This window comes from Jaculus jaculus, chromosome 6 (genome assembly GCF_020740685.1).
Source record: "Jaculus jaculus isolate mJacJac1 chromosome 6, mJacJac1.mat.Y.cur, whole genome shotgun sequence".
NCBI classification, from domain to species: Eukaryota; Metazoa; Chordata; class Mammalia; order Rodentia; family Dipodidae; genus Jaculus; species Jaculus jaculus.
Window position 1 is genome coordinate 94,491,444 of NC_059107.1, and position 24,027 is coordinate 94,515,470.

Consider the following 24,027-nt stretch of genomic DNA (forward strand, 5'->3'; position numbering starts at 1 on the left):
AAAGCAAAAATCTATTACAGTTTAAAATTGTGAAAGTTTTCTCAGGGCTCTCATTTGCCAAAACTAAGTATCCCAGTGTAGCAAGGTTGTCTAATGTCAGGCAACTAAGTTTTTTCTTCATACAGTGGTAGTTCTCAAATGGGGCTTATACTCCATCACCATCTTTCTTGGAACATTTTTGAAGTCTTCCAGTCACAATTTATAGGAGCCCAGTCCCAACCTTTAACTTAGATGGAACTGTGGCTGAGATCAGCCATGAGGTCCAAGTACCACTATTTCTCATTTCCTACTTCCCTTTTCAGAAGTCCTTTCTTACCATCTTAAGTGGCTAATTTTCTTAAAGTACAAAAAATATTTAGGGTGCTAAGTGGAAGGACAATTGAAATTATGAGTGTTCACAATGTTTTCTTTAATCCAAGGACTGTAACTATTGTAAGGCTTTCTGAATTTCTCTTTCTTACCTATTTCTGCTAAGAGTAAAACAGTTAATATCAAGGTTGTTGTAAGCTTGGGGGAAGGATGATTGTGATGGGGACACATATTGAAAATGAAAAGTGAGGTCATGCTTTTTCAAATAAAAATAAGTCTAATTTTGGCTCATTGCTTTAAGAGTGAGGACTGAAGCCAGGTGTGGTGGCACATACCTTTAATCTCAGCACTTGGGAGACAGGTAGGCGGATCATAGTAAGTTTAAGTCCAGCCTGGGCTACAGAGTTGACTCCAGGTCAGCCTTGGCTAGAGTGAGAACCTGTGAAAGAAAGAAAGAAAGAAAGAAAGAAAGAGAGAGAGAGAGAGAGAGGGAGGGAGGGAGGGAGGGAGGGAGGGAGGGAGGGAGGGAGGGAGGGAGGAAAGGAAGGAAGGAAGGAAGGAAGGAAGGAAGGAAGGAAGGAAGGAAGGAAGGAGGAAAGAAGGGAGGGAGGGGGAGAGGGAGGGAGGGAGGGGAGAAAAAGAGAGAGACAGAGAGAAAGAAAGAAAGAGAGAGGGAAAGAAAGAAAAGGGAAGGGAAGGAGAAGAAAGGAGGAAGGAAGGAAGAAAGGTAAGGAAAGAGGGAGAAAGAAGGAGGGAGGAAGGAAGGAAAGATAAAAAGGAAATATACGGGGAGGAGGGAAGGGAAGGAAAGAAGAAAGAAAGGTAAGAACAGTGAGAATTGACTTTGTAAATTATATCATCTGGTGGATTTGCATAAGTTAAATGAGCTAAATATATGGCTTTAAGGTTTTCATAAAAATAAAACCCATGTTAAAAACCAGTATACTAAAATGTTGACAGTGATATAAAGATGTGAACGTAGTTTTGATAGTGCCAGCTTTTTCTGTTAGGTTGCATAAAGCTGCCTTTAGATGAAAGAGTAACTCTTATGTGAGAACCTATAACATTATTAGCAAATAATCAATCCTTTTTAGAATCTTGAGAAACCAGCAAAGAGAATACTTCAGCAGTGTAACAAATCCTTTGATAGTTGGGTTTTCAGTCCTTTGCTTTCAACAAACTTAGAAGAGGAGTTAAGTTGTCAACTGACTGATTATTATAATAAATTTAGCTGGTAGTTTGCCATGTGGTTTTTGGCATCTAACTTAAGGGTTCAAAGACTTGAGTGACATTACTATTATAAAATTCATCCTTTCTCAGATAATATTCACATGAATAAGGCTTCTCAGCACTTAAATTTTATTATTAGAAAGGGGGTAATGATGAGTCATGTCTCATTCTAATAATAAGTAATACTATCAACAAAAAGTGATGTGATGCACCAGTGCAATGAGTCAAATAAAACACTCTGTGAAAAGTCTTGACAATAGAATAGACCACGTAGAGGGCAGAAAGTCAGAATTCAAGAACAAGGTAGAGGAAATGGGTAAGTTCAAAAAAAAAAAAAAAATCTATGCCAGGCATGGTGGTACACAATCCCAGAATTTGGGGTGGGGAGCCAAGGATCACTGGAAGTTCAAGGCCATCCTGAGACTACATAGTGAATTCCAGGTCAGCCTGGGCTAGAGTGAAACCCTACCTCAAAAAACCAAAAGGAAACAAAAAGAGTATTTATTTGCAAAGTGGGGGTGGGTGAACATGGGTGATCTGGGACCTCTTGCCGCAGGAAATGAGCTCCAGACAGACACATCCACCACCTTCCACATCTGGCTTTACATGGGCACTGGGGAATTGAACCTGGGCTGACATGCTTCTTCGTAAGCTAGCACCTTTAACTGCTGAGCCATCTCCTGGTTGCCTGCGTGATCATGGGAGGGAGGTTGTTTACTGGAAAATGGGCCACCCATCAGTGGCTACCCCACTGAAGGACATGACCCCTCTCCTAGCAATCATTAACTACCACTAGCTACTCTGAGAGATGTGAGGCTGGCCGATATGACTTCCCTCATCCATGAGGAAACGTTGACAAACTCAGTCTTGTGCAGAAAACTATGACTGCTCGGAGTACTGAGTACAATGGCTACATCATATCCAGAAGACAGCACTCATGGCCTCCCCTTCTGACCCTTTTCCTCTTACATTCTTTCTGCCCTCTCTTCCATGAGGGTCCCTGAGCCTTGGAGGAGGTAGTTTATGTGTCATATTTACAGCTAAGACACACAAGAGTTGCTTATTCTTGGTAACTTGGCCAGCTATACATCTCTGCATTAGCCTCTGCCCTTTGCATAAGGAAACTTTTGTGGTCAAGGATGTGTGAGCAGTAGCAATCTATGGGAACAAACATAGATACTTATAAGGCAATTTGACGTGCCCATTTAGCAGAACCACAGTCATGGGCTCCCCACAAGGTCTGTGTACCTAGCTACAGGCTTTGGGCCAGATTTATAGTCCTAGACATGATTCTCTCCTGTGGGCCTGGCCTCACATCCAACCATAACTGTCATGCTGCTCCTGGGGCATCTTGCCTGGCAGGTCGGTCGTGAAATGTACAGGTCCACAGGTGGGTAGGGTTATTGGCAGCTTTTCTCCCCCAGCAGCTAGCGTAGCCCTTTCTAGCATGAAGACGGCTCAGGTCTATCTTGGTATCTCTATAGCCTCCAACTGAAGCGTGTGCTGTCTTCAGCAGTAGGAACTTACCATATAGTTTTGGTCGGCAAATAAAAGCAATTCCTATAGCCTTCCTGCCTAACAACTCCATCAGGTATCTTATTCATGGCACTGGAATTTTATTTTATTTTTTTAAATATTTTATTTATCTGAGAGAGAAAGAGGCAGAAAGATAGAAAGAAAATGAGAGAGATCTCAAAGAGGGTACCAACACATTATGTATCCATATGAAATATCTTGTTAATAATAATAATAAACATTAAAAAAGAGATCCTCCCACCTCCACCTCCCAAATGCTGGGATTAAAGGCATGTGCCACACACCTGGCTAGTAAATAACAAAATAATAATAATAAGCCATGAAAGAGAATGAGTGCACCAGGGCCTCTAGCCACTGCACACAAACTCTGGATGCATGCATCTTGTGCATCTGGTTTATGTGGGTACTGGAGAATTGAATCTGGGTCCTTAGGTTTCAAAGGCAATTTCCTTAACCACCAAGCCATCCCTACCAAAAAACATGAAAAGTTTTTAAGTGGTACAGAAAAGTAATTTATTTTATTTTATTTTTTTTGAGGTAGGGTCTCACTCTAGCTCAGACTGACCTGGAATTCACTATGTAGTCTCAGGGTGGCCTTGAACTCACAGCTATCCTCCTACCTCTGCCTCCCAAGTGCTGAGGTTAAAGGTGTGTGCCACCATGCCTGGCAAAAAAGTCTTAATTTTTTTTTAAGTTTTATTTGTTTATTTGAGAGAGTCACAGAGAGCGAGAGACAGAGAATGTGCATACCAGGGCCTCCAGCTGCTGTAAACCAATGGCTAATATGGGTCCTGGGGAATCGAACCTGGGTCCTTTGGCTTTGCAGGCAAACGCCTTAACTGCTAAGCTATCCCTCCAGCCCAGAAAAGTCTTATTTGAAACTGTCAGTGTTGAGAATCATATAATTTACAAGTGATTAAAGTGGAAAATATATGATTTACAATTAATGTTTTTATTTTAAAGTAGTTTTTTTTAATAATTCCAGATGCATGTACCACTTTGTGCATCTGCCTTCACCTAGGTAGTTAGGAATCAAACCCCAATCCAGCAGACTTTGCAAGCAAGTGCCTGACATTTTCCTCCAGCCCCTCAAAACAATGTTGGTTTTTTAAAATGGGCTGAAGAGATGGCTTAGCAGTTAAGGCCCTGGCCTGCAAAGCTTAAGAACCCATGTTCAAATCTACAGGTTCCATGTAAGTCAGACTGCACAAGGTGGCACAGACATCTAGAGTTCGATAACAGTGGCTGGAGGCCCTGGTGCCATTTCTCCCCTTCCCCCATCTCTTGCTTGCACAAAATAATGATAATAATAATAATAATAATAATAATAATAATGGCCAGTCTGTTTGGCTTGCCTCAAAAAAAGGGGGTGGGGCTGGAGAGATGGTGCAGTGGTTAAAGGTTAAAGGGTCGCAATGCCTGGCGGTCCCACTTCAACTCCTGCTTAAAGTAGCTGCACAAAGTGGTGCATGTGTCTGGAGTTCATTTACCTTGAAAGAGGCTCTGGTGTGCCCATTCTCATCTCTCTTTCTCAGTCTCCCCCACCCCAAAATAAATAGACATATTTAAAGAAATAAAGAAAATGGGATGGAGAGTGCACCTATCGCTTTCAGGTGAACTAAAAAGCTCAGTGCCATCGTAGTGGGTGTTCATAAAGGATTGGGCAAGTGGTACTTTGTGCCAGGTGCTCCGTGGAGTGTAACTTGAGGAAGACAACACGTCTGAGCGCAAGGACAGGGATACGCTTCCCAACAGAGTAGATGCGGTGGGCAGACCCAGACATGGCGTGTCCCAGGGAAGAAGCAACAGCATAGAAACCGACTTGGGGCACTCCTTTGAGGAACCCCTTGTGCTGTGGTCTGCAGGGGAAGCCCGTGGGGTGATGGCCGCTCTCACGCCTCTCCTTCTCTCTCTCTCTCTCTCTCTCTCTCTCTCTCTCTCTCTCTCTCTCTCTCTCCCTCGGTCTCCGCAGTCGCTGCTCAGCATCCCGGGCTCGCCCTTCCTCTCCCGCCACAACAGCAAAAGCAGCATCTTCAGCTTCCGAGGCCCCGGGCGGTTCCGAGACCCGGGCTCGGAGAACGAGTTCGCCGACGACGAGCACAGCACGGTGGAGGAGAGCGAGGGCCGCCGGGACTCGCTGTTCATCCCGATCCGCGCGCGCGAGCGGCGCAGCAGCTACAGCGGCTACAGCGGCTACAGCCAGGGCAGCCGCTCGTCGCGCATCTTCCCCAGCCTGCGGCGCAGCGTGAAGCGCAACAGCACGGTGGACTGCAACGGCGTGGTCTCGCTCATCGGGCCCGGCTCCCACATCGGCGGGCGGCTCCTGCCAGAGGTGAAAATAGATCAGGCAGCTCCCGACCACAGCGTAAGGAAGCGAGGCGCGCGCAGGCCCGGCTAGGCATGGCAGTCTCCGCTCCCCTGCCCTTCCCGGCCACTTCGTCGCTCCTGTTAGCCCCTGCCCACGATTCCGTTCTCTTTCCTTTCTGGATCTCTCTGCGGGCCTCCCTGCTCCTTCCTGGACCTGTTTTCTCCTGTCCTTTACTCCTTGCTTTATCCCACCCCTCCCCTCTCTCGTGCCCTCCCCACCTGCTCTGACTGACTGCCAGGATGCAATGGGAATGCCACCGCCCGCAGGTGACCAAGTCTGAGCTGGTTTGGAAGTACTGCTTTGCGCCCCGCCCCCTTCTCGCGCCCCACTGTTTCTCACCTCCTTAGGGAAACAGCTTGGAATTTAAAGACCTTATTATTATTATTCCTACTTCTTTAATTTTTTAAATTTTTATTTATTTATTTGAAAGTTACAGACAGAGAGAGAAAGAAGCAGATAAGGAGAGAGAGAATGGGCGCGCCAGGGCCTCCAGCCACTGCAGACGAACTCCAGATGCGTGCGCCCCCTTGTGCGTCTGGCTAATGTGGGTCCTGGGGAATCGAGCCTCGAAATGGGGTCCTTAGACTTCACAGGCAAGCGCTTAACCGCTAAGCCATCTCTCCAGACCCTATTATTCCTATTTTTTAAAAGTAATTTTTTTTAAATAATTTTCTGCCTTCTCTGCAAGGATGAGACTTTTTTTTTTCCCCAAAGGGGAATGAATGTCCATGAACGGTGCTGGGGTAGACTATACTTGTACCAGGAAAGCCAAGCCAAGGAAGGTTAAAGACAACTAGGAAGGAAGTGGACCTAGACTCTCCGAAGGGGTTGAAATAGAAATCAATTAAAGGAGGAAAAGGTGGGAGGTTGGGGCAAGAACACATGGTGTATGGGGGAGGAAAGAGAAGGGAAGCAAAAGATGAATTTAAATGTAATCAAATGTCAGGCTCTGGAGGAGTTGCAGATAATAGTTTCACTAAATCACTTGTCTACGGGCTCAATAATGGTTCCCCTCTTTGGGAAAAGCCATCTCTCCGCATTTCTTTAAATTCTAAGCTACTTTAAAAAAAAGTTTTAAATTCTCTTAACTTCAGTAATCCTAATCCTTCCATCCTCTAATTCCTTAATTGCCAGTGCCTCTGTAGCTGGGGTGAGTGCCTTGAGACAGCCTGTCAAGTGTATTCCACCCTAACACTTCCACGTCTCCTATCTAACACAGCATGAAGACAGCCAGCCCTTTAATTAGCATGATGCATGTGTGGAAGAAAACTGGACAATCACGGGTGAACAGTGTCTGAGTCATCTGTATTTTAGCACTCAAGGGCAGCTGTTGACTGTACAGATTAAAACTCAGAAGTCACGGCTGGGGTGTGTAGCTCGGTGGTAGAGTGTGCCCTGGGTTTCCTCTCCAGCACCATGGGAGGGCAGGACAATCCAAGGTCACTTTAGATAGGCTAATAGTCGTTTCATACCTTTATGCACTTTTATTTAAAAGGAAAATATTTTGACTCCCCTGTGATGATTATAGCTTTTTACAAGCTACAAATTGGTGTGTGTGTGTGTGTGTGTGTGTGTGTGTTACTATAGTCTCAACCAAGGTTTTGCACATGCTACGCAGATCCTCTACCACTGAGCTATAGCCCCTAGCCTATAAATTATTTTTACATGCATTGCTCTTCTGAAGCTCTAATCTTCTGTCTCCCAGTTAAGTTTAATGTCTTCTCTACACGGCACTGGCCCTTGCTGTTCTGGAGACCTGACTGTTTAGAGTCAACAACAATGGGAACACCAGTAATAAACAGTGACTTAAGTCCTTCCAAAACCAGACCTGGCCAAGATAAATGTTATAGATATTACCTTTACATTTAATTTGAATTTGATTTTCACTAATTCTGTGTTTAGGAGTAGTGTTGGGCTCCACACTAAATTAGAGAGTTATATTCTGTGAGGACACTAGGACTGATCATGGTGGAGAATGAGGCTCATGCAGCATGGCAGTACAGTCAGAGATGCAAATGGTTAAAGCCAAACTGAGTCTTGATGCCCTGGAAATTTAAGACTATATTTAAACTAAGTATCATAGCTTGCTCTCTCCTTGAAGAAAAGATATGAGAGATTCCGGAAGTCCATAGTGTCTTCAACTTCTGCTTAAGGCACATGATCAAGTTTGGGGTTTTTGGTTTTGCATTTGTGTTTGTGAGTGGCTTCTGGTGTCCTGTGTGGGAGAAACATCTGAGAGTCAGTTGAGCAGATGGCTGTAGACTGGAAGGGCTTCCGCACGGCCTTGCACTGTAGTCGTAGAGCTTGGCCGTGGGGCTTTGGAGGAATCTGGTATCCAGCACCATGTAAGCACTTAGGAAATTCTCTGCAGTGTCCCCAAGTGATGCTAGTGACAGCATTGAGGACTCCCAGTGCCAGGAGGTCAAACCCCCAAAGTGGCCAGAAGAGGTAGGTGGCAAGAGTGTATCATTCCCAAGGGCTTTATAACTGGGGTGGTTTATCAGAAGCCGTGAACATGCAGTTATGGCTGGTTGTCCCTGGGATGGGGAAATGTCTCAGTTACATTAATAGGCCCAGAAGAATTAAACAGGCAAAAGAGGATACATACACTACATGGTATAAGATCAAATCCACCTAGACAGACCACAGAGGAGACAAAGGTGACTGACTAAAAGGCAGCAGAAGTTGCTTTGGAGATGAGAAATTATTAGTGATTTGCCTTTTCTTATACTTTTTTTTCCTTAGACTTATTTATCCTTTTATTTTTGTGGTGCTGGGGCCTTGCACATACTAAACAAGTGTATACCACTGAATAACATTCCTGGCCCTTGGTTTGTTGAGACAAGATTTTACTGTGTAGTTTAGGCTAGTCTTGACTTTGTATTAGCTCATGCTGGACGTGAATCCTTAAGGGCTGGAAGTATAAGTATTGTGACTTCCAATGACTCCTTCCAATTTTCTACTCTAACAGTTATAGCTACTGCATACCGTCTCATTACACTATGCTAAGCATACATGGTCTCATTTAATTCCTCATGAGGCTTTTTCAGGTTTGTATTTGAGACAGAGTCTCATGGTGTAGCCCAGACTGGCCTCAAACTTAAGATCCTCCTGCCTTGCCCTTCCAAGTTACGCGACTAGAGGCATGTGCCACCACACCTCACTTTCATTTAATTCTTCAAAAAAAAAAATTTTTTTTTTTGAGGTAAGTCCAACAGACTGGCCTTTTTTATATGTGTGAGTACAAGACCTAGAGAGAGAAAAAAAAAAAAGAATTGGTGTGCCAGGGCCTCCGGCCACCATAATCAACCTGCAGACACATGCGCCACCTTGTGTGTGTGCTATCTTGCATGCTGTGTCACATGCATCTGGCTTACCTGAGACCTGGAGAGTCAAACATGGGTTCTTAGACTTTGCAGGAAGTGCCTTAACCACTAAGCCATCTCATCCAGCCTTTAAATATTTTTAATATCTTGTTTATTTATTTGAGAGAGAGAAAGGTGGATAGAGAAGGAGAGAATGGGCATGTCAAAGCCTCCAGCCACTGCAAACAAACTCAACACATGCACAACTTTGTGCATTTGGCTTACATGAGTACTAGAGAATCGAACCTGGGTCCTTTGGCTTTGCCTGCAAGCACCTTAACCATTAGGCAATCTCTCCAACCCACTTTTTTTTTTTTTTTTTTTGAGGTAGGGTCTCACTCTAGCCCAGGCTGACCTGGAATTCACTATGTAGTCTCAGGATGGCCTCGAACTCATGGCGATCCTCCTACCTCTGCCTCCCTAGTGCTGGGATTAAAGGCGTGCGCCACCACGCCCGGCTTCTCCAACCCACTTTATTAATTCTTATAACTACACTATTCAGTAGATGATTTTTGTCCTGAGAAAGATTTAGTAACTTGCATAAGTAAAACCTTAACAAAAGTTAGCTGATGAGACGGGCGTGGCAGCGCACACCCTTAATGCTTAAAATGCTTCTGTTACATATGCGTGTGCTTCATGGAGTGACATAGGAGCCAATATGGTCAAGCGCTGGTCTTACACAGTATCCATGCGTAGGCTTAGGCCCCATATAAACTTTTGTCCTTTGGGTTCAAATTAAGAAATACGATATACTGCCGGCCGTGGTGGTGCACGCCTTTAATCCCAGCACTAGGGAAGCAGAGGTGGGAGGAGCGCTGTTCGAGGCCACCCTGAGACTACACAGTGAATTCCAAGTCAGCCTGGCCTAGAGTGAGACCCTACCTGGAAAAAAACAAAAACAAAAAACGACATACTGTTTAAAAAAAACGCCCAGGTGTTATTATTAGAGACTTGTTAAAAACTTTCACATCTTCATTATGTTGTGATTGAGTGATGATAGGTTATTTTTTTTCATAGTTTGCGAATTTTCTGTTTCTTTTTGCTGAAAAGGAAGATAAGGAGGCTATTCCGAGTCTCTGTATCTGAGCTGGAAAAGTAAGTGAAAGTAATGACTTTTCACTCATAAATAAAGCAGGTGCCACCAACAATCTTGAAGTCACATTAACTGGAAAATCTGCTGGGGCAGTTTGTAAATGTACAAGTTTTGCCTCAGCTGGTGTTCACAGCACCCACCTGTGAGGTAGCAATTTGTATTGCCCAAGGACAGGCTAGAGGAAGAAATCGGCTTGTCCAAGATCACACAGGAAGGGGCATAGTTAGGGTGGGAATGCAGAGCTTTAGCCATCAGCCTTGGGCTCTGACTCTGAAGATCACACGGGAAATGGCATAGTTAGGGTGGGAATGCAGAGCTTTAGCCATCAGCCTTGGGCTCTGACTCTGAAGATCACACGGGAAGTGGCATAGTTAGGATGGGAATGCAGAGCTTTAGCCATTACCATGGGCTCTAATGCTTCTTTGTTTGCATTTCCATCACATTACAAACCGGGCCATTAACATTCCTAAGCTCATTTTCTTCTCTTTAGAAGAGACAAGAGGGCCTTTGCTACTGGGCTGTTGTGAATTTTAAATATAATAACCTTGCTGTTCCAAGAGCTTATACCTTTCCTATATCTTTTTCTCCTTTTCGTAAATTTTTTGCTCTGAGAAATAAAGCGAAAATTCTACTGAGTTGCAGGACTTGGAAAAATGGGCTCCTTTTAGGGCTATAAAGATCCTTTGAGAAAAAGAAATTATTGCAGAACGCTATAAAAATTGTAGAACTGTGGGAGATAGGGAGATGGCTCAGTGGTCCAAGGGCTGGCTTTCAGTCTATCTGATGTGTTCAGTTTTCCAGAGCCCACATAAAGCAGCTGTATTGGGATTGCAGATATATGTGTCTATAATCCCAATACAGCAGTGGGAGGCAGAACCAGGAGAATCCAGAAGTTTATAGGCCATCTGTGCAATTAATTGATTAATTAATTTAATAAAACAGGAAGCCCTGTCTTAGGCAAAGTGAAAGGAGAGGACAAATGCCTAGAGGCTGTCCACATGTGCCATGGCAGTACACATCATACACATACCAACACCTAATGAGGATTTTAAAACTGTGAAACTCTCTGTTCCTGCCCTCCACTCGGCTGTCGCTGCTGATGAACACTCCACCTTCCATTTTCCCCGCAACTGCAGCCATCTACAGACCTGCTGCTGTGGGGCCTACCTGTGTGTCAATAAATCACAGCTGAAGCACCAAAAAATAAAAATAAACTTGTGGAACTGTTTGAACAAGGGGTTGATAAATGGCTAGGTTCTAAGGGTACTTCCAAAGTGCCCTAGTTTTAGTCCTAAGAAAAGAATCTGGCTGCTAAGTTTCCAGTGACGTATTTCCCCCTGAAAGTGACAGAATCAAATGCAGAATGCCTCGGAAGCTGGGCTTGGGCTTCCTCAGGCGTATCTTGAGACACGTGCACAGACAGGACGTTTGTGGGTGCTGCAGATTGTGTGCTCTGGGTTAGGAGACTCCAGTTGAAATGAAATGTGCTGAGTTTAACATTTTTGTTGTTGTTGCTTATTTGCAAGCAGAGAGACAGAGAAAATGGGGGCCTTTAGCCACTGCAAACGAGCTCCAACTTTGTGCATCTGGTTTGATGTGGGTGCTGGGGAATTGAACCCAGACCATCAGGCTTTGCAAGCAAGTGCCTAAACCACTGAGTCATCTCTCCAGTCCCAATTCAGCATTTCTTTTTTGTGTGTGGTACTGGGGATTCAACTCAGGGTCTCTCACCTGCTAGACAAGCACCATGGAGCACTTGGACCATTGAGCTACTTCAGGCTACATCCCCAGCCCTTTCTTATTTTATCTAAGACAGGGTCTCCCTATATAACCCTGACTGAACTCAATGTGTGATCTTCCCGCCTCAGCCTCCTAAGGGCTGGCACTGCAGACTTTGTACTACCACTGCCCAGATGTGTTTTGCTCTTGAGGACCTTGACTGAGTTTCCCATTTAATTCTTCTGTTACTGACAGTTTTACTCCATGGCTTCCTACAGCCTGCACTTTTAAAAAGACAAAGGTAGGGGCTGGTGAGATAACTCAGTGGGTAAAAGTACTTGCTTGAAAAGCCTATTGGCCCAGGTTCAATTCCCCAGCACCCATGCAAAGCCAGACATAAACTGTCAGTGGCAAGAGACTCTGGTGTACCCATATGCACACACACACTCAAATAAAAATAATTTTTTAAAATACAAAAGTGAGCTGGAGGGATTGCTTAGTGGTTAGTGCGCTTGTCTACAAAACCAAAAGACCCATGTTCGATTCCCCAAGACACATGTAAGCCAGATCCATGAGGTAGCACATGCATCTGGAGTTTGTTTGCAGCCACTGGAGGTCCTGGCACTCCTCATACACACGCTCTGTGTCCCTTCTTCTCTCTGTCTGTCTCTCTCTCTCTCTCTCTCTCTCTCTCTCTGTCAAATAAATTAAATTTAAAAAAAAAAAAAAGGCCAGGCGTGGTGGTGCACACCTTTAATCCCAGCATTCAGGAGGCAGAGGTAGGAGGATCACCATGAGTTCAAGGCTACCCTGAGACTACATAGTGAATTCCAAGCCAGCCTGGGCTAGAGTGAGACCCTACCTCAAAAAACAAAACAAAACCAAAAAAAACAAAAAACATTTTTTTGAAGACACAAACAACTGACTTTGACAGATTGTTTCTTCTCTGTCCCTCTTCCCTTTTCTCAAGGTAGGATCTCACTGTATCGTCACGACTGGCCTGAAACTTGCTTTGTAGACCAGGCTGACCTTAAATTCAAGTTGATCCTCCTGCTTCAGCCTCCTGAGGTTACAAGTATGCACCACCATGCCTGGAAAACCCATGTAAGAGTTTGTTAATGTTCTACCCACCCCTGCCAGCCCTCTCTTCACCCCAGGGAATGGCAGCAGCTCCTGTAGCACGTCTCCCAGAACATAAGCTGCTTCCTCTGAGAGTCTCCTCCAGGTGTCCTTCCCTCCCGGTGGCCATACTCTGACCAAAGAAAGAATTCCAGTACCCACAGGAATGTAATGTGGGACAGCCACTTTGAAGGGAATTCTAGCAGTTCCTTAAAATATTCAACATAGATTGTCATATGACACAGAATTCCACCCCTAGGGGTATACCCAAGAGAATGGAAGCATGTTAGTCCAAATATTGTACAAGACTACTAATGAAATCATGATACACAATAGTCAAAAAATGGAAAAAACTCAATGTCCATCAACAGATGAACATGTAAACAGAATGTGTCACATGTCTATAGTGGACTGTAGCTGTGAATAGGGGTGAAGTATGTATCCATTATGGCTTAAAAACGTGCCAAAGGACTGGTGTATAGTTGGTACAGTACCTGCCTGACCTACATGAGGCCAAGTTTAATCCCTCGCACCACATGAATTAGGTATGCTAGTGCACGCCTATGATCCTGACATTTGGCATGGAAGCAGAAAAATCAGGACTTCCAGGCCAGCCTATCTCAAAGGAAAAAAAAGAAGAAGAAGAAGAACCAGAACCAGACAGGGATGGAGAGATAGCTTAATGGTTAAGGCACTTGCCTATGAAGCCTAAGGACCCAGGTTCAATTCCCCAGTAAACACATAAGCCAGATGCACAAGGTGGCACGTGTGTCTCTAGTTCATTTTCAGTGGCTGGAGGCCTGGTGTGCTCATATTTTCTCTCTCTCAAGTAAATAAATAAAATATTAAAACAACAACAAAAACATGTGGGCACTGGGGAATCAAACCTGAGTTCTTAGGCTGTACAGGCAAGCACTTAACCACTAAGCCATCTCTCCAGCCTGGGAAAATAATTTTTTAAAAGATATAGCAATGGGCCCTGAAAATCAGACAACTGGCCAGCCAGGCAGCCTGTGCCTACTGGTGCAATGGTGCATGGTAGAGGCCCACTTCATGGGAGGGAATTCCTGCCTGGTACTGAAAACCTAATCAAAAGCCTCTGGCTGGGAAGGTCACAGGACAAATGGGAGAGAGAAAAGGGCTGGAGAGATGGCTTAGCGGTTAAGCACTTGCCTGTGAAGCCTAAGGACCCCGGTTCGAGGCTTGATTCCCCAGGACCCACGTTAGCCAGATGCACAAGGGGGCACATGCGTCCGGAGTTCATTTGCAGTGGCTGGAGGCCCTGGCGCGCCCATTCTCCTTCTCTCTCTCTCTCTCTCTCTCTCTCTCTCTCTCTCTGCCTCTTTCTCTGTCTGTTGCTCTCAAACAAATAAATAAAAATAAGCAAAATAAATTTAAAAAATTATTTTCTCAACCAGGCATGGTGGTGCACACTATTAATCCCAGCACTCGAGAGGCCAAGGTAGGAGGATTTCTGTGAGTTCAAGGCCAGCCTGAGACAACATAGTAAATTCCAAATAAGCCTGAGCTAGAGGTAGACTCTACCTCAAAAAAAATATTTTTTTTTCTATTCTAAAGCTTTTATGTATTCATATTACTTTTAGAATCACCTTGACACGTTCTCTCAAAAAAAACCTGAAGTTTTTGGCTGGAGAGATGGCTTAGTGGTTAAGTGGTTAAGGCACTTGTCTGCAAAGGACCTAGGTTCAATTCCCCAGGACCCATGTAAGCCAGATGCACAAGGGGCGCACACATCTAGTTCACAATGGCTGGAGGCCCTGGCGTGCCCATATTCTCTCTCTCTCTCTCTCTCTCTACCTGCCTATTTCTATATCTCTCTCTCTGTCTCAAATAACTAAAATTGTTTTTTAAAAAACCTGAAGTTTTGATAGGTATTGCACTGAACTGATAAATTAATTTGGGGAGAATGGGCATCTTCATTCTAATGTCATATAATCTATAATTGTGGTATATTTCTTCTGAAGTTTCAGCAATTGGATAGCAGGAGTCTTTTAGTAATTTTATTACTTGGTATCTGATTCTTTTGTACTATCGGGTTATCAGGATATAAAAATAAACTTGAGTTTTATATACTGACCTTACATAATGTCATTTTAATCAATTATATCATCATGGTTCTGTTAGACTTAGAGGGTTTGGGGAAATTCCATCAAGTTTCTACATATACAATAATGTTTTTATGGATAACTTTTAGTTATTATTTGTTTTACCTTATCATAATAGCTAAGACTTCAGGTTCAAAATTGGATAGAAGTAAGCCGGGCGTGGTGGCGCACCCCTTTAATCCCAGCACTCCAGAGGCAGAGGTAGGAGGATCACTGAGAGTTTGAGGCCACCCTGAGAATACATAATGAATTCCAGGTCAGCCTGAGCTAGAGTGAGACCCTACCTTAGAAAACAAAACAAAACAAAACAAACAAAATTGGATAGAAGTGATCAAAGAAGACATGCCTTTTTGTTTCCAATTTCAAAGGAAAGGATAGAAAGTTTTGCCAAGAAGTATGATGTTGGCTGTAAGTTTTCGAAGATGTCTTTTAGCAGTTGAAGTGGCCATATTCTAGTCATGACTTGTTGAAAAATGTTCTGCTGCAGGAATGGTGACATTTACATGTTTTTATGCAGCTGTGAGATATATCCTCTTTCTTCTTTGTTCTTCTATGTGATGACACTACACTGACTTTATTTTTCCTAGTATCAGACTAACCTTGCTTTCCTAGGTTAAAATCTGGTTTTGGCCATGTTGTACTATCCTTTTTATATATTGCTATGTTCTGTTTACTTGTATTTTGTTAAGAATTTTACAGTTCTATTCATGAGGAATATTGGTCTTTAATGTTCTTTTTGTTTACAGTTTCTGTCAGGTTTGTATCAGGCTTTTGTTTAACTTTATAAAAGCAAGTGTAGAAGTATACCTTTATCCTCTGTCTTCTAAAAGAATTTAAGGTTGATTTCTTCCCTATTTTTGATAGCATTCACTCCAGTATTCACCAGTTTTTGTGATAGTAAGAGTTTTAATTATAATTTCTTAATATGGCTCTTAAGTATTCTAGTTCTTATGTCATTTTGTTTTGACTAGTTTGGCTATTTCTTCTAAGGTGAAGTGTCACAAATGTGTTTAGAGTATTTTTTTAAATGTTTTTATTTATTTGAGAGAGAGAGGGAGAGAATGGGCACTCCAGGGCCTTCAGCTGCTGCAAATGAACTCCAGACACATGTGCCACTTTGTGTGTCTGACTTACGTGGGTTCTGGGGAACTGAACCTGGGTCCTTTGGCTTTGCAGGCAAGTGCCTTAATTGCTAAGCCATCTCTCCAGCCCCGTATAGTATATTCTTATCATCCTAAAAGCATTTGTAGGATATGTACCATGTTCTCTTTTTCACTCCTGAAAATGACCATTTGTGTTCTCTGGGTTTATATTCACCAGTCTTGCCAGATGGATTACTAATCATTATTAAGGAACACTTTTTTTTTTTTTTTTTTTTTGAGGTAGGGTCTCACTCTAGCTGAGGCTGACCTGGAATTCACTATGTAGTCTCAGGGTGGCCTTGAACTCACAGCAATCATCCTAACTCTCTCTGCCTCCTGAGTGCTGGGATTAAAGGCATGAACCACCACACCTGGGTTACATTTACTTTTTTTTAAAATAAATTTATTTATTTGTGTGAGGGAGAGAATGGGCACACCAGGGCCTCTAGCCACTGCAAATGAACTTCAGATGCATGCTCCACTGTGTGCATCTGGCTTACATGGGTTTTGGGGAAGTGAACCAGGGTCCTCAGACTTTGCAGGCAAGTACCGTAACCACGAAGCCATCTCTCCAGTCCCCTGCATTTGCTTTTTTTAAATCTTATTTGAAAGGCGGGCAGCACACCATTGTCTCTTGCCTCTGCAAACAAACTCCAGGCACATGTCCTGCTTTGTGTCCAGCTTTGGGTGCCAGGGAATCAGACTGCAGTCAGCAAGAGTGCAGGTAATCACTGAGCCCCCGCCCCATGGTTTTTTTTCTTAATTCTCTATTTTTTTGGTCATTTGCTGTTTCATTAGTTTTAAGTTTATTTTTATGGTTTCCTTTCTTCTGTTTACCTAGGATTTAATTTCATTCTTTTCTGTCTTAAGAAGTTTAAAGCAATGATTTGTTTTTGTCTTTTATTTTCTAATATAAGTAGTTAAAACCATGAAATTTCCTTTAGCCATTGCTTCAGCTGTATCCTAAGTTCCCATGTATTATGTCTTCATTATTCATTTAAAATACTCTCTAATTCTTTTGTGTAGCCTGAGGCATAGTGACCCTTTCAGTCCAAACTCTAGCCTTGGAAGAGCAGACAGGTTCACACAGGTTACACTGTGTTTCCAGGTAGGTTTTAAGCCATTCATCAAGCCTGAACCAATGTTTTATGACCACAAGGAGCATAAGCCAGAGACAATAAGAAACCCTTTTTTGTAGCCCACCATACTATCCATTGCTCAAGTAAAGATGTAACATATTGAGGCAAGCCCAACAGATTGGCGTGTTTTGCTTTTTTTTTTTTTTTTAATGACAGAGAGAGAGAAAGAATGGGTACACCAGTGCCTCCAGCTGCTGCAATCAAACTCCAGACATGTTTGCCACCTTGTGCGCATGTGTGACCTTAAGAATGGAACATGGGGGTTGAGATGGCTTAGCAGTTAAGGGGTTTCCCCAGGACCTACGTTAGCCAGATGCACAAGGGGGCACACGTGTCTGGAGCTTGTTTGCAGTGGCTGGAAACCCTGGTGTACCCATTCTCTCTCTCTCTCTCTCTCTCTCTCTCTCTCTCTCTCTCTCTCTCTCTCTCTCTCTCTGTCAAATAGATAAATAAAAATAAAATATTTTTAAAAATAGAATGGAACATGGGTCCTTAGGCAAGTGCCCTAACCTCTAAGCCATCTCTCCAGCCCCATTTTTAAAATTTATTTATTTATTTACTTGCAAGCAGAGAGATGGACAGAGAGACAGACAGAAAGAGAGAACAGGCATTCCTGGGTTTATAGCCAATGCAAATGTACTCCAAATGCATGTACCACTTAGTGCATCTGGCTTTAGGTGGTTACTGAACCCAGGTTGTTAGACTTCGCAGGCAAGCGCCTTCGCAGCTGAGCTATTTCTCCAGTCCCCCCCCCCTCGTTTTTGCAGTTTTTATTTGGTTGGAAATTTGAACATTGCAGGTTAAGTTATAAAATAAAACTTTAAAATGCCAAGCATATGATGCAGTATATTTAATAAAGATAATTTTATGATACGTTCTTGTAGTGGCTTGGAAGAGGTTCGGAGTACATAAATTTTGTCATCTCCTTAGAATTTTCCTCTGTGAACCCCTTACAATGTAACTGTGTAAGTACAGAAGGGGTAATGGCTAATGTTCTAGGAAGGACTTAGAGCGGTGGTTCCTCCCATAAGGAATAGCATCTGGAATACTCAGTCTGTTCAGAATTTTGGCCTCAATACAATTTCAAGTAGAAATGAATGTGACTTATTTTAGCGAGAGGGCCAGTGCTAGCAGATTGTTGAGGATGTGAGGCTGGAATAGGAAAACACGGGGTCTGTTTCTGGTCACTGTACCCCTGGGAGGTCTGAGCTTTCTACTTTATGCTTGAAGTTAAACATGAGGAATTCGGGTCCCAGATTCTTAGGTCTTTGGAGATTTGCATGAATTTAAACAGCTTAGTTTCCCCTCTAGAAACAAGGATGGCCCATTCCAGTTCTTACATTTTCCTACCCATATGTGGGACTTCTGTCCAGTAAAGCCTGGGCCTGATGTTAGCAGACTTTGATCACACTATTTGCTGTTTTATTTTTTTCAGGCAACAACTGAGGTGGAAATTAAGAAGAAAGGCCCTGGGTCGCTTTTAGTTTCCATGGACCAACTGGCCTCCTATGGACGGAAGGACAGAATCAACAGTATTATGAGTGTTGTTACAAATACCCTAGTGGAAGGTACGTGGCCTGTGAGGCCTGTCTATATAAATGTGCCATGTGCATGGTAAATGTATTTTCTGTGCATTGAAATCAGTTTTGAGAAAACTGAGAACTTTGGAATCTGTTTTGCTGATTGTAGAAAACAGGGTGACAAAATTCTCTTCCCAAAGCTTTATGTAGGCAGCATCATCCCCAGGCAAGAAGAGTGACATGACAGCAGAGAAGGAGCTGGAGGGCCTCAGTGACCCCCGACTTGAGGAGCTGGGGTGCTTTAGGGCGTGTGGGCAAAGCCCGATGGAGGTACAAAGTGACGGAATTACCTTCCTAGCCTCTGCCTCACAACGCAGCTTCCTCTTTTTCTCCTGATTTCGATTTTTCCTGAAGGAAGACTGTGCTGTGCGTTTTCAATTATACCTAATTCTGTCTCTCTCCTAACACCCCCATGTGTCCTTAAATATATCTGGTATGTGTGCATGCCTAGATAAGCAGAAATCCCCCTTGCTTGAATCATAACCCGTCTGCAGTGATGTCACTGTAAGGACTGAATTCTCCGGGCTGTATGGTTTCTCCAGGGCACAGCCTTGAGACCACGTTCCCCCTGGCAAGCACAGCCCTCCCTCCAATCCTGGTATATGTCCCAGACACCTCTTGGAGGCAAAATTAGTAACTAGGTTTTCTCTCCTAGGATTCCCATTGGCTTTGCACATATTTTCTTCATTTGATGTGTGCTGGTTTAGCTGAGTCTGTATGTCTAGACTATTGAAGCCTCAGATCACAACCCTCAGAGTTAAGATAGCCAGGCTAAAACCCAGTGCTAACCACAGTCTCTGAGACAGAAGCGCTGAAAATTGTCCTGCTAGCCGTTTTGAATCACTTCAGCTTCCTACCTCTGCTGTGTGTGTGTGTTTGTGTGGGGCGGGGCTGCAGGGAGGGAGAAGGGAAGAAGGAACTCCTGTAGGGTATTTGTAGCCCCTTATAGGTACCAAGTACTAGACCATACCATTAATCTTTACAGCAGATCAAATTTTAAAAGTTTCAAACAGGCGGGGTGTGGTGGCGCACACCTTTAATCCCGGCACTCTGGAGGCAGAGGTAGGAGGATCACCGTGAGTTCAAGACCACCATGAGACTCCATAGTGAATTCCAGGTCATCGTGGGCTAGAGTGAGATCCTACTTAAAAAAAAAATTTAAAAAAAAATTTTTTTTTTTTTTCAAATAGCTTTCAGCTGCAGGAACGGCCACTATTCACTCCAGTGTCTCTAGTTTTCATTGAGATCAGTACCTGACAGAATGCCTTTAAGCCTTGTGGCGTATGTTTCAAGATTGCAGGCAAGAACTGCAGATTATAAGTATTCTAAACTGAGCTGGGTGCGGTGGCGCACGCCTTTAATCCCAGCACTCAGGAGGCAGAGGTAGGAGGATCACCATGAGTTTGAGGCCACCCTGAGATGACAGAGTTAATTCCAGGTCAGCCTAGACCAGAGTGAGACCTTACCTCAGGAAAAAAAAAAAAAAAAAAGAATTCTAAGCTTTGAAACACCAACTTAAGAACTTCTAATTTTTATTTATTTATTTATTTATTTTTTGCGAGGGGGATTTTTGAAGTAGGGTCTCACTCTAGTCCAGGCTGACTCACTATGTAGTCTCAGGGTGGCCTCGAACTCACAGCAATCCACCTACTTCTGCTTCCTAAGAACTTTTCATTTTATTGTTCACTTGGAGACCAAGACAGGATCTCTCCAAGTGTATATGGCAGTTGAGGAAGAAAAACAATCTCCAACAGGTGTGTTTTATCGTTGGCGAGGACGGCAGAACAGGAGAATGATCCATGCAATGCAGTCATCGTTGGTTGGTTTTGCAGTGGACTGGAAGGGTCTGGTAGCCCAGGTGCCCAAACAGCGTTAGAAACTGTGCTTTGGGTTCCGTGGTGTAATGGTTAGCGCTCTGGACTCTGAAAACTGCGCTTTGTTGCACTTGGACCAGTGCAGTGTTCCTTCTGGAAGCTTTAGTCAGATGTAAACCATTGGGACATTTAAAAAGTCTCTTCTAGGCAGCCCTAGTGGCACACATCTTTAACCTCAGAACTTGGGAGGCAGAGGTAGGAGGATCACTGTCAGTTTGAGGCCAGCCTACAGAGTGAGTTCAGCCTGAGCTAGAGTGAGACTCTACCTCGAAAAAATGTCTTTTTTTTTTCTCTTCCCTTACTCTTCTTTCTCTCTGTCCTGCTACATAAAGTCTCTGCCTTCCACTGACCAGCACACACATTAAAAGAGACAAGACATGAAAGCATCGCATAGGAGTGGAGACAACTCTCCTGTGCTGCTGGGTAGAAAACAATTCAGTTCTGTCTCCTTTCCTGGGCCCCGTTGTTCACGTCGCTCTTCTTTGGCTCCTTTCATTAGAGCTGGTGGGATAGCACTGTAAACAAAGAACATGGACGGCTGGAGCTGAGAAACAGAGGGGACTTAAAGATGTCAGCAAAGATCCATTTATATTTAAGCATTGGCCCCTTAGTATTTATTACTTACTACATTAAATGAACAATTACCCCTGCTTACCAGACTCACATTAGGAAACTTTTGTGTTACTTTTTAAATATTTTATTTATTATTTATTTGCAAATAGAGAGAGGGAGGGAGAGGGAGAGAGTGGGCTTGCAGACACATTCACCACTTTATGAATCTGGCTTTACATGAGTACCAGGGAATCGAACCCAGGCTGTCAGGCTATGCGACTGCTTAGCCAGCTGTCCACCCTTCTGATGTTATTTTGCTCCAAAGACTTCAAGAATTATATTTTGAACCAAAGAAACAAACTATTACCTATCTAAAGGGTTAGACACCATAATGATGAACTCAAAGTCCTGTACTTAAGGAGAAAACCCTGCCTGTTCCATCTCATCCCATCCCATTACAGACGTGCTCAGCAGAATGCAGTAGATTCCGCCAGCTTCCCAGCTAGCAGAGCCATTAGATCTGTGATGTTTCAGGGTCAAGGTCAGACTCAGGCAAAGAAAAGTACCACCTTGCTCTTCTTCAAAGCAGTAAAACTGTGGGAGAAGGGAAGACAATTGGGAAGGAAGAACAAGAAATTAGTGTTAGTGTGCGGTATTATCAGTTCTCACTTTGAGACATTCCCTCAGGGAGCTGGTCACTAGCAGACACAGCTGCTAGCCTGCCGTCTGCCTCTCCTATGCAGCTGTGAGCTCAGTGAAGGTAGGGACTCCTCTGCACTGGGGTTCTACAACTGCTTGGAAGTTGTTGACTTGAGCTGAGAGAAACCCTTGCCTTCTAAACCTTATTAGTCCAGCAATGCCACCATGTTAGTGGACTTCTGAGACCCTTTCTGCAAAGCCTAGTACTCCTGGGATTGAGGCCTGTAAGTAACCACTCTGAAACTGTCCAGAAGCAAAGCAGCAGAAACCCCACCAACCTTTGAATGGCCCCTCCCTTGTAAACCCATGGCCCCAACCAAATACTTCGCTATCCAGGCCTGGAAGGTCAGTACCATTTGCAAATTCAACAGTCATTTTAGAGACCACCAGACAGTGTGCATCCCTGTAGTACCAACCATTGGGGAGGCTGATAGAGGAAGACTGCTTGAACTCATGAGTTTAAGTCCAGCCTCGGCAACATATGAGATTTTGTCTCAAAAAATAATAGGGCTAGAGAGATACCTTAGTGGTTACAGTTCTTGTCTGTGAAGATTTAAGGACCCAGGTTCAACTCCCTAGTACCCATGTAAGCCAGATGCACATGGTGGTGCATGTGTCTGGAGTTAGTTTGCAGTAACTAGATGCTCTGGTATACCCATTATCTCTTTATGTCTATATACCTCTTTCTCTGTCTCTCTCAAATAAAAATATTAACTAATAGCCAGGTGTCACGCCTTTAATCCTAGTACTCAGGAGGCAAAGGTAGGAGGATCGCCATGAATTCAAAGCCACCCTGAGACTACATAGTGAATTCCAGGTCAGCCTGGGCTACAGTGAAACCCTACCTTGAAAAACCAAAAACAAAACAAAAAAAAAATGAATAAATAATAATAATAAAATAAGGTGCTTGGATGATTCAGATATTAAAGATATTTGCTTGCAAAACCTGCTGGCCTGGGTTCAATTCTTAACCTACCCACATAGGCCAGGCACAAAAGGTGATGCAGTCTTTGGTTTGCAGGAACAAGAGACCCTGGTGGGTGAGTGGATGTGTGCATACACACACACACACACACACACACACACACACACACACGCAAATAAAATAAAAACTCTCTCCAATCAGTTAATACATTCTTAGCTGCTAAGCTCTACTTTGTGTCACTGCCTGTGGAATTCATTCCCCTGAGGATCTCCCCATCTCAGTGAATGCCAACGGGACACAGATACCTAATTCCTTCTTGGTGGCCCATAGTGTAGAAGACCTCCTTGTTCTCTGGCAAGACACCAAGCCTACAGCATGGTGAAACATGACAATTTTGTCATCTGTCAGAAATGTGAGCAAAGTTTCAACTGCCACATGCTGGCGAGCTGCAGACATTTGGAGATGGGAGAGGTTAAAAAAAAAAAAAAAGAACAGAACCAAATTTCCAAATATGTACTATAAGAATTATGGAAATCAGAAAACCTTTTCATTTTCTTTTTTGAGGAAGAAAACTAAATTTACCTTGGGAAGGGGGGAGAGTTCTGTGAGAAAGAAGCTGGAGCAAATTTTCTTCACAGACTTCTTTTCCCCCACAAACTCCCACGTGGCACTTACTGTGGCCCTTAAATCTGGAAAAACCAAGGCAACCATTTTCTTAGCAACTAGGAAACCAGTCAGATATCCAGCCAAAACCACACCACCTGAAACAAAGCCATCACCATCACCCTTGGCACAGACCAGTTTGCTCCTGTTTTCATTGTTGATTTTTTGGGGGAGGATGGGATGCTATACAGCCCTGGCTAGCTTTGTCCTTGCTGTGTAGCTCAGGCTAGCCTCAAACTTGAAGCATTTCTCCTCGGGTTACAAGGATGCCCAGCAATTTTTTTTTGTGTGTGTGTGCAAGTAGAGAGAGAGATAAGAGGTACAGAAAGAACAGGTTCATAAGGGCCTCCAGCCTCTGCAAATGAATTCCTGATGCGTGTGCCACCTTGCGCATCTGTCTTTGCACGGGGAAATCGAACACAGATGTTCGGCTTCCCAGCAAGTGCTTTAACTGCTGAGCTCTCTCCTGCCTTCATTTCTTTCTTTTTTTTAAATAAATTTGCATGTGTGTGAGAGAGAAAGAGAGAGAAAGAGAGAGTGGGCATGCCAGGCCCTCTTGCCACTGCAACCAAACTCCAGATGCATGTG

At 43.7% G+C, this 24,027-nt stretch overlaps 1 protein-coding gene across 4 annotated transcripts in view; it reads left to right on the top strand.

The window, feature by feature from the left end:
• The window catches only part of Scn8a (sodium voltage-gated channel alpha subunit 8), a 210,483-nt gene that overhangs the window by 134,503 nt on the left and 51,953 nt on the right, over window positions 1-24,027 (top strand). For all 4 annotated transcript variants that reach the window (XM_045151776.1, XM_045151775.1, XM_045151778.1 and 1 more), the window contains exons 12-13: window positions 5,048-5,407; window positions 18,582-18,714. In XM_045151776.1, coding sequence (XP_045007711.1) covers window positions 5,048-5,407; window positions 18,582-18,714 — 493 coding nt within the window. The remainder of the gene's footprint in view (window positions 1-5,047; window positions 5,408-18,581; window positions 18,715-24,027) is intronic.